Source organism: Macaca nemestrina, assembly GCF_043159975.1.
Source record: "Macaca nemestrina isolate mMacNem1 chromosome 4 unlocalized genomic scaffold, mMacNem.hap1 SUPER_4_unloc_4, whole genome shotgun sequence".
Taxonomy (NCBI): Eukaryota; Metazoa; Chordata; class Mammalia; order Primates; family Cercopithecidae; genus Macaca; species Macaca nemestrina.
The window spans coordinates 247,482-266,005 of NW_027257558.1; the positions used below are offsets into that span (position 1 = coordinate 247,482).

At 47.1% G+C, this 18,524-nt stretch overlaps 1 protein-coding gene across 1 annotated transcript in view; it reads left to right on the forward strand.

The window, feature by feature from the left end:
- Positions 1-372: 372 nt before the first annotated feature.
- LOC139361048 (uncharacterized) overlaps positions 373-18,524 on the forward strand; it is a 128,175-nt gene continuing 110,023 nt past the window's right edge. Inside the window, exons 1-2 of the mRNA XM_071089529.1 lie at positions 373-525; positions 680-969. Of these exons, the coding sequence (XP_070945630.1) occupies positions 373-525; positions 680-969 (443 nt within the window). The remainder of the gene's footprint in view (positions 526-679; positions 970-18,524) is intronic.

Consider the following 18,524-nt stretch of genomic DNA (forward strand, 5'->3'; position numbering starts at 1 on the left):
TCTCCGTGCGTCCTTCCCGACCTCAGGCTGCAGAGAAAACTTGGGGGCGGGGGTCGAGGAAGCCAGGCGCCGGGGCTCCCAGCGCAGCCCCCAGAGGAATCCTGCGGGCAACTACAAGCTGTGCGAGCGGCCGGGCTCGGCGCTGACAACAGCCGGAGCGACCGGGCCCGCCGCGAGCCTCCGCGTCCAGGTAGGGTCTCCGCGCCCCAATTCCATCCCGCCCCGCCATCGGCGCTCCCAGCAGGTGCGGGGTTTCCACCCGCCCCGCCGTTCGCGCCCATTCACGGTCTCACTTGCCCCCCCGGGAGATGCTCCCCGCGTTCTATTCCGTCCCGCCATGGCGAGCCCAGCAAACGTAGTGACACCGCCCCCATGCGTTTTCCCCTCCCCCGGACGCTGCCCCTGCCCCAACCTGTGGCGCTCCAGGCATCTCTAAAGCCCCCAACCAGAGTCCTCCAACCCACCCGCGAGGCTCGCGCACCAGCAACGCGGCCCCACCCGCAGGGACCCCGCCCACCTGTGGAGGTACCCCCGCATCTGCGACATCCCCCACCGCTAGCGCGGCCCCAACCTACGACGACCCCCGCCTAGGTGCTCCTGCCCACACCCGCCCCCTCCCCGCCAGCCCCTGCCCTTTCCCTGCCCGTTTCCCTGCCCCTTTCCCTGCTCCTGCCCCTAGCCGCGCCCCCGCCCCGGCAGGCCCTCCTGTGAGCTTGGGCCCCGCCCGTCACCGCCCATTGGCGCTGGCGCCGGGCGGGGGCGCGGGCGGGGCAGCAGTTCCGAGTCCGGCGCGCTCGGGCAGGGTCCCCATTGCCTGCCGCGCACCCGGACTAGCGATTCCCCTCGGCCTCCTCGCCATGGAGGCGGACGACTCCCGGGACCCCAAGGGCTCCTTGCGGAAGTTCCCGGAGCACCTCTCCGGGGCCGGCAAGGCCATCGGCGTGTTGACCGGCGGCGGGGATGCTCAAGGTGCGCGCCCCCCTCCAGGTGGCGAGGTCGGGACGGACGGAGAGAGGGAGAACAGGGCGAAGGGGATGGGGGGACAGGGCAGAAGAGGGGGGGAGCGATGGGAGGACCCGGGGAAAGATGGGGGAAGCGATGAGAAGAACCAGGGAGAAGAGCGGGGAAGCGATCGGGAGAACTGGGTCGAAGCCGGTGCCCGGGAGCGGCAGGGCAGGGGTACCTGCGGGGCAGCGTGAGCCGTCAAGGCAGCCCCGGGGTCCTTGCCGGGTGGGGCGGAGGAGGGGAAGGGACATGGCGGTAGGAACCTCCATCCGAAAGATAGTGAGCTTTCCATCCCCTCCGGTTTATGTTTTAAATTGAGCCTGGCAGAGGGAGTCGCCTGGAGCGCCCTCGGGGGTCGTTCTGCCTCTGAGCTGTAGGACGGGGCCGGGCTTCCCCTCCGAAGCGAGGGTACAGCGCGATCACTTCCTAAGTGGCCCCCCGCCCCCCAACTCCGCTCCACACCACCACCCAGCATGTCGAGAAAGAAACGGCCGTGTCCCCGCACGCCTCCTGTCGCCTCTTGCCCGGCGCGGTGTGGGCGGGGTCCCGGCTGCTGCAATGCAGGACGCGGCGGGGGTGCTCTGGGTTCCCGCCTGGCGTCTCCGAGGCGGTCCGGCAGCCCCTCGCGTTTCCGCTGGAAGATTTACAAAAAGGGTTTCTTGTGCTCGGATGTGCTGTCGCCTTCTGGCTCGTGACAAAACTGAAAAGTAAAATGGGTCCCAGGACCTCCCCGCCAGCCTCCGCGGACCGGAAGGACCAGAAAGCTGGGACTCCGGGACGTCATCGGCGCCGCGGCGCGGGCTCTGGGCTTCCCCTGCCCTGCAATGTGGAAGCGGCTCTCCAGGAAGGGCCCGAGCCTGGGCCCACGACGCGGGCGTCCCGGGAAGACATTTAACATTGAAGAGCGGGAGGTGATGGAGAGTGCGCTCCAGAGGCCCCGGGTGCACGTAGGGGCGCCTGTGCCCGGGATCAGGAGGGTGAGACCTTCTCCGTCAGGTAGCCTTGTTAAATCTATCTGAAAGTCACAGGTAACTAAGTGTCAAGTCGTCACAGATATTTAAGTATCCTGAATGGATGGCTACGGAAAACATGAAAACATCGTTACTGGTTACGTGCATGATGCATCAAAAACATTGTTGCCTGCACAGTGGCAGCACTGATATTTGTGGGCTTTTGAACGTGTGGACTGGAGTGTTAAGAGTCCTTCAGAGTTATGACAGTAGTTTGCTTTGAATGTTCTTTTCTTGGCGAATAAATGTTGTACATTGAATTTACCCAGGAAACTAGGAAGGTGAACCCACACGAAGGACACAGACCTGTGGGCTGCTCCAGGCACCATTAGGGCGTTTCTGGACCTGAGCCATGGGCTTCCCGCTCAGCCTCCTGAGAGCGGTGACAGCGTCTCTGTTCTGCCTCACACTGGACCGGTTAGTTTCATATTCTTGTTATGGTTCCGAAGCTACAAGCGGTTGGATTCTGCGAGTCACTCTCTGTCTTCCTCCTCCAGCTGCTTTCAAATGGGCCATGTCTTTTTTTAGAACTGCTTTTTAAAGCAGTGATTGGGGTGAGTTGTAGTGCTGGCCTGAACTGCAGAGGGAGCGCATTGAGGGACCTGGGTTTTGATGCTGTGCACATCAGCTGAGTCACCAGCCCAGGGCCCTGTTAGTCCCATTATTAAGCTCATTTCTTGCTCTTCTCATTGTTACTCGACGCCTTAAAAAAAAAAAAAAGCAAACTCCTGCTTGCGGTCACTGGCTGTTTGGCAAATGGGTGTTTACCCTGGAAAGAGGGGCATTTTGTCCTCTGGACCATCTAAGGCGCCCTTTAGTGACGTGGTCGGTTTCTGACCACTCTATTATGTGGGCGTCCTTCCTGCTTCCACCTTCCCTTTCCAAACGCCTCCGCCTCCAGGGCTTTAATTTTCCTTCTGTGTGTTTGTCACGCAGAGGTTATGACTATTGTGCCAGTGGCCTTTTTTTTTTTTTTTTTTTTTTTTTTTTCCTGCTGAGGGCCCAGAACTTGCTACATCTCAAAAGAAGCAATTGCACCCATTTGTTCGCAATGATCATAAACAGCCCCCTCTAAGGGAGACTAATTGGTCAACCCGTCTGCTGTGGGTAGAAAGACAGCGGTGGCCGCGGAACGAGGGCTCTGCCTCTTCAGAGCCTGCACAACCATCCTGCTTTCTTTCTTCAATATCCAGTAGGGGGGTTAATTTTAATGAGCCCTTGAAACCAACAAAGCAGGAAAGTGCAAAGACATTGAGTTGCGAGATTTAAAATGACAACCAGCAGCCTCTCATTCTTCCTTCACTGGGGGTTGCCGCTTCGTTTTGGGGCTGCAGGGTATGTTTGGCAGCGACATCGGACCTTTGTGCTGTGCGACTCATGAATTGAGATAGTTCTTTACTAAGTGTTTTGTGCAGTAGGTATGAAAATGGGGAAAGAAGGAGCACTGTCTGGGGTGGAGAGGCGTGGAGAGACGCTGTGATACATAGCGGGTCCTTTTCTTCTGGGCTCCTGGTTAGAAATCTTTTTTTTTTTTTTTTCCTAATAGCTTGACAGATGGTTTTTGTGTCTTAATTAAAAGATTGAAGACTGTAGGCCGGACCCAAACTAATTCCATTGGCATCAGAGAGAAGGATTCTTTACATATTTATCTATAGGCATAATTGATTTTTTTTTTTTTTTGCTGAATTATCTGGTTAGTCAAATCATATGTTAGAGAAGTAATATTTAAAATTTTAAAAAATGTATCTGTAAACCTATCCCCCTTCCATTCTAGTCTTTCTCTCTGTGTAATTTTAGCAACTTGAACCACGATGTACATAGAGTTTATATTCTTTTAATATCTTGCTACTTCATTGTTTTAATGTTTAATCTTTGGGTTGATGTATCACAGGTTACTTGACCATTTCTTACAGGTGTTTGGTTTAGTTTTTTTTTTTTTTTTCCTTTAACTCTAATGTAAATTTGAGTGTTTGGCTGGTAGTTTTAGCAGGATTTAAGGCAGAGCCTCAGTTAGGGCCGTGGATCGATTTATGGTCCCTAGCTTGAAGAGGGAGGCGGCAATCTGCCCTTTCTTCTAAAATTGATATGTTAAATCTCAATGGACATTTACTTGATTTTGAGCACTTGGGACTCCCGTGGGGTTCACTGGTATTGCAAGGTCAGGACTGGGGATCTACTGCTGGAGAGGCTCCCAGCGTGCCCAGCGCAGGGTCCTGAGCACGTTGCTGCAGGACAGAAGTCCTGGGCTTTGTCCTCCAGCAGCCATCGCTCTGGGAAGAACTGGCTGCTCCAGGAATGAGGTCAATGCTCTGAAGCCCACAGTCAGCAGACCAGCAAAGGTCAGCACAGACGACCTTATATGAATCATTCATTTAACAAGCATTCATGGAATACACACTCCGTGCAGTTGGAACTTAGAGTGGAGGGCCATCAGCTCACTGTTGTCTGAGCAGAGCTTGTTCTCTGGCTCCCTGTTGAACTTAGAGTGGAAGGCCAACAGCTCACTGTTGTCTGAGCAGAGCTTGGTCTCTGGCTCCCTGTTGTAGCCTCCGCTCCTAGGAGGTGCATGGTGAGTGTCGGGGAACCCTCCACAGGCACAGTTGCCGAACAAGGACCCCTCCCAAGGGCGTCAGCCCTGGGCCCTGAGCTCTGAAGAGGAGGAAGGCATTCCTAGGGCCGACTTCCCTTCTGGATACTGAGCTCTGCACCTGGAGAAACTCTTCCACATTCACTGCAGTGAAGGTCATAAAACAAATAACACTTTAGAGACTGGGACCTGCATTCCCCAGAATTCCCATGGCCACAGGTGGTGGCTGCACCGTGCGACTGGAGTCTGTGTTCCCCAGAATTTCTGTGGCTGCAGGTGGTGTCTGCACCATGCAACTGGTGTCTATGTTCCCTGGAATTTCCGTGGCCATAGGTGGTGGCTGTATCATGTGAATGAGGGTCTGTGTTCCCTGGAATTTTCATGGCCATAGGTGGTGGCTGTACCATGCGACTGGGGTCTGCGTTCCCCAGAATTTCTGTGGCTGCAGGCTGTGGCTGCACCATGGGACTGGGGTCTGCATTCCTTGGAATTTCCATGGCCATATATGGTGGCTGTACAACATGACTGAGGGTCTGCGTTCCCTGGAATTTCCGTGGCCATAGATGGTGGCCGTACCATCTGACTGAGGGTCTGCGTTCCCTGGAATTTCCATGGCCATAGATGGTGGCTGTACCATGTGACTGAGGGTCTGAATTCCCTAGAATTGGCCATAGATGGTGGCCGTACCATGTGTCTGAGGGTCTGCGTTCCCTGGAATTTCTGTGGTCACAGATAGCGGCTGTATCATGCAACTGGGGCCTGCATTCCCTGGAATTTCCATGGCCACAGGCGGTGGCTGCATCATGCATCAGGTCCTGTCTCAGGAGTTGGTGCCATTCTCTCTGTTACTCCCTCACCTGACACAGAGCGGCAGTCCCTGACCTTATCACTCCCAGGAAACACACAGGCATCTGTTTTGGATCCTTGTTTTATTTCCTCATCACCTTTGTCATCAAAGGGAAATTCACATCCCTATAAAGCTGAAAATGGTGTGGGGCCCCCTGGTGGTCTTTCCAAGACATTATCAGCAGGTAAACTAGACCTAATGGACCAGTGTACCTGAAATGAAAACAGAAAGGTAAGTCGTATCACTAAGCTTTGCTGGGAGATTCGGGGTCTTTGTCAGTGACAGAATCATCCAAAGTAAGTTGTTTGTTCACTGCAGATCGACACGGTTAGCTGTGTCGGGATTAAACTTACCCAGTGTCGACAGAGTGAAGCTTAATCCTTGTGGAAGGGTGTCAAGTTCATTGAAGAATAGCTGCCGAGCCTGCTATTGTCGGGAGAGGGACATGTGAGGCTCTCCCTTAGCCCAGTGCTGAAGCAGGCCGGGCTCACTTCAGGCTGTGCGTGTGAGCGAGCTGGATTTTTAGCACGCTGGGACGATAAAGCACAAACATCTATTTTTAACTTGTGGGTGACCTTCTTCTGTGCTGCTTGAGTCTCTGTGGACCTTTCTCTGTTTCCTTCCTGAGGAGTCTGTGCCAGGGTCCCAGGCGTTCTCTGGGCTGCACCTCCGCGCATGCCCACTCAGGAGCTCCTCCTGGTGGCTGTGGGACCGGGCTGGGCCCCCACTGTCAGCATCGTCCGGGGTAAGCAAGCCCGTCCCTCCACACCTCAGTGTCCCCAGCTGTTGAACAGGGCCAATCAACTGACCGTCAGGATTAATGGGGATCAGATGCGCTCATCTCATAGCCCTGCTTGGTAAACAGCCACTTCCACTCTGTCCTCCAATGTGCTGCTCTAGACTTTTTCTTTACCTGCATTTACCAGGTGATTCGAGGTGATAGTGACTCTCAAGAGGGACGTACAGAGGAAATCAGTGGAAGAGATCTCGAGGAGCAGACATGGGTGCAGGGAACACTGTGCGGGGAGCACGGGTGCAGGGAACATAGGCATGGGGAGCACAGATAGGTGTGGGGAGCATGGGCGTGGGGAGGACGGGTGCAGGGAGCACGGGTGCCCGGAGCACAGGTGTGGGGAGCACGGGTGCAGGGGACATGGGTGCGGGGAGCACGGGGACCGGTAGCACAGGGTATGGAGAGCATGTGTGTACTTGCTCTGCTCTGACAGATGCTGCCGAGCACGTACTCTGTGATCAGATGGGTCAGAGCCTCAATGCCTCTTTTTTTAAAAAATCTTTTTTTTAAAGATAGGACTTCCCTCTTCCTGGTGGTCCCTTTTAGTTCATACTCTTTTAAGCCTGCTTTTCCAGAGGAAAGCTAGGAAGGATGGCCTATATAGGTTCCAGTCTGGGCATATCTGGAAGAATGGCCTGTTTTAGGTTTGAGTCTGGTGTATCTGGGGACATCTTTGAGCCTCCACTCAGAGTCCCAGAGCCACCTGTAGAGGCTCCCCAAATGTCTGCTGGGACTTTCCCCTCTGCTCGGGGATGATGAAGAGCAGAACCTCACCCTGCCACGACCTCTGGGGTCCTCCTTCCTGGAGGGCAGTGCCTTGGTGGCCAGTGTGTGTAGGAGGCTGGGCTGGCACCTTCGGGCTATGCTGTGCAGCGGGGGCTCATGCCATGGGGCATTCTTGTGCTCTGCACCGGGACAGCTGACGTTGGGCATCCTCGTGCACTGTGGACCACATGGGGTGCACATGAGCCAGACAGCTCCTGGAATTCGGAGCCTAGTTCTGCCTCAGGCCACCCACCTGTCTGTGGCACTTCTGGGGGATTGTGGGAACCATATGAGTCTGTGTCCCCACCCTCACTGGCTGGACACCTGTGCCAGGCTGGAGCTTTATGTGTCACCATCACCTGTTCCGAGTTGCGTGAATATTTATTTTCGTTACCTACTCTCATAAGCTTTCCTTTTTTTACAAAAAAATTCAGAGACAGACTTTGAAGTCTCCTGGCCCCACCCTTTGTGGACCTAATGGTATTGCAGAAATTATGGCTTCAATTATGTGTAATAACTGGGGCTACTTTAAAAGTCATGTAAAGGAACAAGGTGGAGTGGCCATTTCAAGCGGTACATCATGATGGATTCTTCAGTGAATATTATCAGGCTTTCAACACATTTTCTCTTTTTATTTACTTTGGAGAATATAATGGGTGCTCAGAAGCTGTTGGAATTTAGTAACAGGAAGTCATCCTTAGGAGCTATTTAAGCAAGGGGACAGTTGGAGTAAATGTAAGTTATGAACACACACTTATTCCAAACCAGAGAAATAAAAGCATCAACTGTGCTGGGGTTGAAACTTGGTTGCTAGTGTGTCTTTCCTGCCCACAGTGACTGTGGCAGTGCTGTGGCCAGGAAATTCTGGAAAGAAGACTTGGTGCCAGTGGTAGTTTTTGTGACGATTCATTTGCTTTCAGCTCAAGTGACTATAGTCTTACTTGCAAATGGCTAGGTCTCCACCAGTGGACCACAACATTGACATAGGACAAATGAGAAATGGCCCTTGGGTTTTTTACAATTATTATTTTTAATGGACACATTATGGTACATATCCATGGGATACAGTGTGATATTTCAATACACGTTTATCATGTGTAATTAGCAAATCAGGGTAATTAGCATGTCCGCCTTCTCAAACATTTATCATTTCTTAATACTGGGAATATTTAAAATCCTCTCTTCTAGCTGCTTGAAAATATACAATAAATTATAAACTACAGTCACCCTACAAGGCTATAGCATACTAAACCTCATTTTTACTATCTAGATGTAATTTTGTATCCATTAACCAACCTCTCCCTTTCTGCCTTCCCGCCGCCCTTTCCTGTCTCTAGATTCCACTGTTCTCCCTTCAGAAGGTAGAATATCATTTTCCTCATAGAGACCTTTAACCCTCTTGGTTAGACTTCTTCCGAGGTATTTTTATTTTTATTTTATATTTTTGTAGCTAAATGGGATTGCTTTCTTGATTTCTTTTTCCACTGGCTCATTGTTAGTCTACAGAAATGCTACTGATTTTTATATGTTTATTTTGTATTCTGTAACTTTACTGAATTTGTTTATCGGTTCAAAGAGATTTTTGCTGGAGTCTTTTATTTTTTTTTTTAATATATAAGAGCATATTGTCTGAAAACAGACAATTAGAGTTCCTCCTTTCCACTCTGGGTGCCCTTGATTTCTTTCTCTTGCCTAACCGCCCTTGACTAGGACGTTCAGTGCTGTGTTGGATAGGAGTGGCACAAGTGGGCGTCCTTGTCTTGTTACAGGTGTCAGAGAAAAACTCTTAGTATTTCCCCATTCACCATTATGTTAGCCGTGGGTTTGTCACATATGGCCTTTATTGTGTTGAGGTGTGTTTCCTTCAGTGCCTAGTTTGTTGAGACTTTTTATCATGAAGCAGCGTTCAATTTTATCAAATGCTTTTTCTGTATCTGTCGAAATGATATGGTTTTTGTCCTTAATTCTCTTGATGTGATGTAGCGTGTTTATTGATTTGTGTTTGTTGAGCAATCCTTGCATCCTGGGATAAATCCCACTTGATCATGGTGTATAATCTTTTCGATTTACTGTTGGATTCAGTTTGTTAGTATTTTGTTGAGGATTTTTGCATCTGTGTTCATCAGGGGTATTGACCTATGGTTTTCTCTTTTTATTGTGTCCTTGTCTTATTTTGGTATCAGGGTAATGCTAGCCATGAAGAATGAACTTGGCAGAATTTCTTCCTCTTCAATATTTTTGGAATAGCATGAGAAGAATTGAAATAAAAATTTGTAGAATTCAGCTGTGAAGCCACCTAGTTCTGGGGTTTTCTTTGTTGGGAGACATTTTATTATAACATAGTCATACATGTTACTCATTATTGGTCTGTTTAGATTTCCGTTTCTTCTTGGTTCCATCTTGGTAGGTTGTACATGTCCAGGAATTTATCCATTTCCTCTAGGTTTTCCAATCCGTTGACATACAGTTGTTAAAAATAGTCTCTAATGATCCCTTGTATTTCTGTGGTATCAAATGTAATTCTCCTTTTCTGTTTCTAATTTTATTTATTTGGGATTTCTTTTTTTTTCCTTAGTGTAGCTAATGGTTTGTCTATTGTATTTATCTTTTCAAAAAACCAACACTTTTTTCTTCATCTTTTATATTTGTTAGTTTCCATATTATTTACTTCCTCTTCGATCTTTGTTATTTCTTTTCTTCTACCACTACTGGATTTGATTTGTTGTTGTTTTTCTAGCTCATTGCAGTTCATTGTTAGGTTGTTTATTTTAAATCTGTTTTTTAAATGTAGGAGTTTATTGTTATAACCTTTCCTCTTAATACTGCTTTTGCTGTATACCATAGGCTTCGATATGTTGTGTTTCTGTTTTCTTTTTTTTTTTTTTTTTTTGAGACGGAGTCTCGCTCTCTCTCCCGAGCTGGAGTGCAGTGGCCAGATCTCAGCTCACTGCAAGCTCTGCCTCCCGGGTTCATGCCATTCTCCTGCCTCACCCTCCCGAGTAGCTGGGACTACAGGCACCCGCCACCTCGCCCAGCTAGTTTTTTGTATTTTTTTTTTTTTAGTAGAGACGGGGTTTCACCATGTTCTCCAGGATGGTCTCGATCTCCTGACCTCGTGATCCGCCCGTCTCGGCCTCCCAAAGTGCTGGGATTACAGGCTTGAGCCACCGCGCCCAGCCGTGTTTCTGTTTTCAATTATTTCAAGAAATTTTTAAATTTCCTTCTTAATTTCTTCATTGACCCATTGGCTAGTCAAGGGCATATTGTTTAATTTCTATGTATTTATACAGTTTTGAAAGTTCTGCTTGTTGTTGATTTGTTTTTTGTTTGTTTGTTTATTAAACTTTATGTTCTAGGGTACATGTCCACAATGTGCAGGTTTGTTACATATGTATGCATGTGCCAAGTTGGTGTGCTGCACCCATTAACTTGTCGTTTACATTAGGTGTATCTCATAGTGCTATCCTTCCCCCCTCCCCTCACCCCACAACAGGCCCCGGTGTGTGATGTTCCCCTTCCTGTGTCCAAGTGATCTCACTGTTCATTTCCCACCTATGAGTGAGAACATGTGGTGTTTGGTTTTCTGTCCTTGCGATAGTTTGCTAAGAATGATGGTTTCCAGCTGCATCCATGTCCCTACAAAGGACATGAACTCATCCTTTTTTATGGCTGCATAGTATGCCATGGTGTATATGTGCCACATTTTCTTAATCCAGTCTGTCATTGATGGACATTTGGGTTGGTTCCAAGTCTTTGCTATTGTGAATAGTGCCGCAATAAACATACGTGTGCATGTGTCTTTATAGCAGCATGATTTATAATCCTTTGGGTATATACCCAGTAATGGGATTGCTGGGTCAAATGGTATTTCTAGTTCTAGATCCTTGAGGAATGGCCACACTGTTTTCCACAATGGTTGAACTAGTTTACAGTCCCACCAACAGTGTAAAAGTGTTCCTATTTCTCCACATCCTCTCGAGCACCTGTTGTTTCCTGACTTTTTAATGATCGCCATTCTAATTGGTTTGAGGTGGTATCTCATTGTGGTTTTGATTTGCATTTCTCTGATGGCGAGTGATTATGAGCATTTTTTCATGTGTCTATTGGCTGCATAAATGTCTTCTTTTGAGAAGTATCTGTTCCTTGTTGTTGATTTATAGCTTTATTCTGTTACAGTCTGAGAATATCCTAGACGTTATTTCAATTTTTAAAAAATGTATTGAGACTTCTTTTGTAGCCTAGCGTGTGGTTGATTCTAGAAAATGTTCCATGTGCCGATGAGAAGAATGTGCATTCTGTATCTGTTGGATGAAATGTTCTGTAAATGTCTGTTAGGTCCATTTGGTCTACACTGTACTTTCAACTTGATAATTTGTTGTTATTTTTGGTCTAGATGATCTCCAGTGCTGACAGTGGGGTTCTGAAGCCCCTACTATTGTTGTGTTGGTCTCTCTCTCTCTCTCTCTCTCTCTCTCTATATATATATATATATATATATATATATATATATGTACGTGTGTGTATATATATATGTGTGTGTGTGTGTGTGTGTGTATATATATATATATATATATATATATACATATACGTATATATATATTTGAGACGAAGTTTTGCTCTTGTTGCCTAGGCTGGAGTGCAGGGGTGAAATCTCAACTCATTGCAACCTCCACCTCCTGAGTTCAAGTGATTCTCCTGCCTCAGCCTCCCGAGTAGCTGGGATTACAGGCATGTGCCACCATGCTGGGCTAATTTTTTGTATTAGTAGAGACAGGGTTTCACCATGTTGGCCAGGCTGGTCTTGAACTCCTGACCTCAGGTGATCCACCTGCCTCCACCCCGCAAAGTGCTGGAATTACAGGTGTGAGGCACCTTGCCCGACCTCTCTCTCTATTTAGATCTACTAATATTTGCTTTATATATCTGGATGCTTTGTTGTTGGGTGCACATATACTCGTAATTTTTATATCCTCTTGCTATATTGATCTCTTTATTACATAATTACCTTTTTGTCTCCTTTTTACAGTTTTTGACTTAAATTGTGATTGGTCTGAAATAAATATAGCTACTCTTGTTCACTTTTGAGTTCCATTAATGTGGAACATGTTTTTCCATCCCTTCACATTTAGTCTATGTGTGTCTTTACGGCTGAAGTGAGTTTTTTGTAGGCAGCATGTAGTTGGTTTTTCTTCTTTTAAATCCACTCAGCCCATCTATATCTTTTCATTGGGAAGCTTGGGGTTATTTTGCTATTGATATCACAGTCCAGACATTAAAATTTTCTCACTTAAGTTATTTGTACACAAATTAATATGAAGAGGAAATAGAGTTTTTCTTTTGTCTTTTAAAGATGGCGACGGATTATTATTTTGATTTCATGCAAGTAAGGGACTCACCATGCCTGTTGGAATTTTAGAATTTCTTTCCTGTTTTTAGGAACAGCAATGATCTGTAATGGATTCCTGGAATCACCCAGTGATGTTCTGAATATCTTAAAAGTTTCCTTTCATGTCTCACTTTCTATTTCTCCCCTAGTAGTCATGCACCCAGGGCAGGATATGGCCTTCCATTTCCTTGGTTTCTTGATGATTTCTTAGGTTTAGTGTTTGACACAGTTCGGATTCTGGATAAAATCAGCCCTTCTGGAAAGTGTGTAAATCAAACAAGGACTTTCTGGTGGCGTTATACAGGTTTCCCATGCCCCATGAGTACAGGAATAGCTCCCTGGGGAAGGAGTATGGGCACATGATGGCAGGGAGCCATTCTTGGATGGTCCCATCGTTCTGCAATGCAAGAATTCTCATGCAGGGAGAAGAAGCACGCGGCGACTGAGCTGGTAGGGATTCTGCTGATGGTTTTAATCGTTATGATTTGCTCCTGAAAGGTGATGTGGGATGAAGTGAAATATTTAGAATGCTGACATTCCTTGAAACAAAAATATAGAAAAAATCTTATAATTGCAGGGTGCCTTGTAGTTTTCACCTGCTCTCATGTGGATCCTTTTTCGTCCTTCTGAAATGCTTTCCCAGGAGAGAGCATTGTTCTCTTTATATAGACGAGGAGCCTGGGTTTCAAATGATTAGGAATTCATCGCAGGCATTGGAATCTTTGGTTTCCTGGAACATTTTCTATTCAAGTACAGACCACATGACCTCTAAAGGCTGGCTCACTCTTTTTTTTTTTTTTAGTTTGTTTGTTTTTTGAGACGGAGTCTCGCTGTGTCACCCAGGCTGGAGTGCGGAGGACAGATCTCAGCTCACTGCAAGCTCTGCCTCCCGGGTTTACGACATTCTCCTGCCTCAGTCTCCTGAGTAGCTGGGACTACAGGCACCTGCCACCTCACCTGGCTAGTTTTTTGTATTTTTTTTTTTAGTAGAGACGGAGTTTCACCGTGTTAGCCAGGATGATCTCGATCTCTTGACCTCGTGATCCGCCCGTCTCGGCCTCCCAAAGTGCTGGAATTATAGGCTTGAGCCACCGCACCTGGCTGGCTCACTCTTAACACCACGATTGGGGATCCAGCCTCACCTCTGGGGTGGGTGGCAGGAACTCCACAGCCATCCTGGGTGCTCTGGGGTGGGGTGGCTGAACTGTGGCAGCCCCTCCCAGCTGAGCAGCAAGGCCAGGGAAAGCTCATTCCATTCCCCTTGGTTCTAACCAGGTAGAGGCTTACACTGCACATTTCCTTAGCTGGGAACATTTAGAACTTTACATTTAAAATCTAATCGGTGATCCAGGGGGTAGATACATGGGTACTCACTGTACAATTCCTACCTTTTTTGTATATTTAAAATTTTTTTTATGTGTGTCATGGACGACAAAAGAAATGCAACCCCTTTGAGTTAGCTTTTCTGTATAGCATCTTCTAGAATCAGGAGGCTGGCCAGAGTTTTGTTTCATCAGAAATCTTAATCTTTCTGGTCAAGAGACGGCATTATTAAATTCTTAGTTGTGTGGTTTCTGGGAAACAAATATTCTAAATGAGTTCCAGGAATCACCTCTGTGACGTTTCTACAGGAAAAGTGACCACTCTTAAAGCTTCGCTGTCACTAACAAGAATGATTGTGATGGTTTCTAAGCCGTCTCCAGACAATCTTTAGTTCTTTTATGCAGAGTGCTTTTATTCCAAGTGAAGTGCGGTTCTGTTTAATGATGACCTCCAGTTACTACAGGGATTGCAGCCGCATTTGATGGACGTGAACCTACTCATCTCTGGCTCCCCAGCTTCACCTCTGGGGTGGGTGGCAGGAGCTCCGCAGCCATCCTGAGCACTCTGGGGTGGGAAGTCCCTAGTGGGAGTGGACGGTGCATGGCCGGGACATTCCTGTCCCATGTTCCACACTGGTGTGTGCTCTCTCTCTGCCTTGTTTCCTCCCTTCATGGGTCTGTGGCGTTTCCTCCCTTCGTGCGTCTGTGTCCTGTTTTCTCCGTGCGTGCCGCAGTGGCACATTTCCTCCATTCGTGTGTCTGCGGCCTGTTTTCTCCATGCGTGCGTCAGTGGCGCGTTTCCTCCCTTCGTGCGTCTGTGGTGTTTCCTCCCTTTGTGCGTCTCTGGCCTGTTTTCTCCATGCGTGCCTCTGTGGCGCGTTTCTTCCGTCCGTGCGTCAGTGCCGTTTCCTCCGTCCATGCGTCTGTGACATTTCTTCCGTCCGTGCGTCAGTGGCGTTTCTTTCGTCCGTGCGTCTGTGGCGTTTTCTCCATGTGTGCGTCTGTGGCGCTTTTCCCCCCTCCGTGCGTCTGTGGCGCTTTTCTTCCCTCTGTGGGTCTGTGGTCTGTTTCCTCCGTCCATGAGTCTGTGGTGTTTTCTCCGTCTGTGGATCTGCGGCGTTTCCTCTGTGAGTCTGTGACCTGTTTTCTCCGTCCACGCTGAAGGCCGTCGCTTCTCTCTAGTCACCACTTACTGATCGCTCCCTGTGTGCTGAGCCTATGTCAGGTGTGTGGCGTGTGTCACCTGTGTGGCAGAGGTTTGCGTGACACATAAGGACACACACTTGGGGAGCCACAGTGATGGGGTCATAGCCACGCAGCTCGGCCCTCGGTCTGAGGGTCTTGGTGCCCACCCAGCTCTTCCCGAAGCAGCCTCGGGGCGGATCCCAGCTCTGCTTTCTCTCCTCAAGGCACCTCATGAAGTAAATTAAGCAAATCTAAAGTAGGAAACAGTTGTGAAATGAGACCTGGTTTCAGGTGTGTATGGTCATTTCTCTTTACATGGTTACTTCGTATACCCCAAATGATATACTTTTCCACCTGGTATAACAATTAATTACCAGCCATTACTGGTACAAAATTCCATGAAGGGTATTTGAGGAGGGCATAGTCTCAAAACCATGCTTTATTTTCACAGCTGTGATTTGCATGATAAAACTGTCAGGACTGTGACTTTGTTATCTTATTTTTATTTTTAGACCCTTGAAAGGAAGTTATTTAGTGATTACTTATAATTATGAAAATAATCTAATGATTATAGAACCTCATTAGAACAAGTATTATATTTTCTGTTCCTTATGTAAATGAAATCATCTTAATCGAGGCTGATGGTGGCAGGAATGGTCACGTTTAAAATGGGTAAGATGTTCATGTGATGTGCAGACCTCCCTCATATCCTCTCTGGAACATTCCAGGACATCCATCTCAATTCTCACTTGTTGACACCCTACCTTGTTTTGTGATTATTCTTGTTTGCATCAGAATTTTGAATCCACATACCTGAGATGATACTTACGTATGCATGTACACATGCATGTGTGTGCACGTGTGTATGCGTGTGTATGTGCGTGTATGCGTGTCCATGTGCACGTGTATATGCATCAATGTGTGTACATGTGTACACGTGTATATGTGTGTGCGTATATGCGTGTGTATGCATGCATGTGCGTATGTGTGCATGTATATGTATGTATGCACACACGTGTACATGTGCGCGCAGTGCATACACGTGTATGTGTGTGCGTGTACATGTGTAGGTATGTGTATGCATGTGTATGCATGTGTGTGCACACGGGTATAGCTTTCCCTTTCATACAGGCTGTGTTGAGTATTGCTGTTAGGCAGTGACAACTTTCCATTTCCTCAGTCAGAAAATGGGTAGCTCATCATTAATAAAGATGAGCATTCAATATCAGGAATCCCTAAAGACAATTGAAATTGTCATATTAAGTAAATAAATTCCAAAACAAAGATAGTGTTCTGTACTATGTGTTCACATTGAACTTTCTTATAAAAATTGGTGTGGATGTTTCCCACTTATTGGAAATTACATGACTAGTTTAAGCCAAAACGTGGAATATTAATTCTGTCTTCAGATCACCTTTGCACATTTATGATTGATCTGTTCTGCTGTTCTGGAAGCTCTGAAAGCCACTCTGTCTTACCCTAGCTGGTGCCACGGTTGTGAGAATTCAGGGAAACAAGGTGTCTGCCAGTTTCAGTATTTTAGATCTCAAGCTGCCTCTTTTCTGCATCATAAACCAGTCTTAAAGAAAGACACAGTGTGACTTGCAGTGGATTATATCAGTTTTATTTTCTGTGGCTGAATCGTCACCCTACCTTGTGAATTAATGTTATTTTTCAGATCGTCTTCATAACACAGGGAGGTTCTCCAGTGTTGAGTGCAGGTTCAGTGAAAGCACTAACACTGTTACTACGGACTTAAACAGACTTGTTTTCCGAGGTGATAACCCTGGAGTCAGGCATTCAGTGTCCGCCCATCACTTCACTTGGTTCCGAGTTCTCGGTCCCCTCCGGCTCTCCTTCCCCTGCACCCTTACTTCTGTCTTACCTTCTTTTTGACTCATAGGCCCTCGGCAGAGGGTGTGTTGGGGGCAGATGTCTGCTGTGAATCTTCGATAACCTTGGGAGAGAACTTTTTCTTTGGAGCAAGACCCCTCTCAATAAACTTTCAGTAGCCCGAGTATCATCTGTCGTGTGAACTATTTGTGGAAAATGTTCAGCATTTTTCCTTGGCTTTTGGCCGATCTTTCTCCACCTGCCAGTTTCTTCTCAGTTTGCCGTGTCTGTACCCTCAGCAACCCCGTTCCAGCCCTGGTTACGTGTGAAGTAATCGAAGCAGAGCTCTGCAGATGAGAGAATGTGTGTCGCCCCCCGAGTTCCCTTTCTGGCCTCTGAGTGTGGGTTGTGTTTTGTTCTGAGGGACGACTCTGAGGCTCCTGGCCCCTGTTTTGGAGCACCCCACACCAAAGTGGGTGTAAAATGAAAAATGGGTTTATGCTATATTATTATAATTCATAGAGCAGATGATAAAAATGCTTGAATCTGAACAGCAGCTGAAAATGAGGACATGGCGCCAGTTTGGATGTTGGATGACCTTCTCGAGAAAACTTTCATCATACTTTAGAAACCATGCGTGTGCTGTTTTCTATTTCATACTTAGAATGTGTACAGTGTGTGTTGTATGAATGCGTTGTATGAGTGTGTTGTGTTGTGTTTGAGTTGCATGGGTTGTATGTGTGTTGTATGTGCATATTGTGTTGAGTTGCATTTATTGTATATTTGAGTGTTGTGTGTTGTACGAGTGTGTTGTACGTGTATTTGTGAGTTGTATTTTTTGTATGTTTTATGAGTGTTGTGTGTTGTATGAATGTTGTGTGTTGTGCATATGTGTATGTTGTATATGAGTTGCATGTATTGTGTGTATGTTGTGTGAGTGTTGTGTGTTGTATGAGTGTGTTGTATGTGTGTTTGTGAGTTGCATGTGTTGTGTGTTGTGTAAGTGTTGTGTGTTGTGAGTGCATTGTACATGTATTTGTGTTGAGTTGTATGTATTGTGTATGTTGTATGTGTTATATGTTGTGTGAGTGTGTTGTACGTGCATGTTGTGTTGTGCGTGAGTTCCATTTCTTGTATGTGTTGTATGAGTGTATTGTATGTGTATGTTGTGTTGTGAGTACGTGAATGTTGCATTGAGTTGCGTGTGTTGTAGGTGCATGTTGTGTTGAACGTGAGTTGCATGTGTTGTACGTGAGCTGTATGAGTGTATTGTATGTGTATGTGGTGAGTTGCATGTATTGTGTCTATGTTGTGTGAGTGTTGTGTGTGCATGTTGTGTTGTGAGTTGTGTGTGTTGTGTTGTATGAGTGTTGTGTGTTGTATGAGTGTGTTGCATGTGCATATTGTTTGTGAGTTGTGTGTTGTGTGTCCTGTATGAGTGCATTGTACGTGCGTGTTGTGTTGTATGTGAGTTACGTGTGCTGTATGTATGTAAGAGTGTGTTGTACGTACATGTTGTGTTGTGAGTTGCATGTATTGGGTATGTGTTGTATAGGTTGTGTGTGTTTGTGTGCATTGTGTGTTGTCAGTGTTGTATACGCGCATTGTACATGCGTGTTGTGTTGTTTGTGAGTTGCATGTTGTCAGTGTGTACCGTGTGAGAGGCGGGGCATCCACATGACTGCTCCTCAGCGAGTCCTGCCTTGCAGCCCCTTCGGAGCTTGTAACTTCCCGAGTAGCCTAGAATCAGCAGCATGTTTGCCTCTGCCCCTCCCCAGGAGGCCTCAGCCA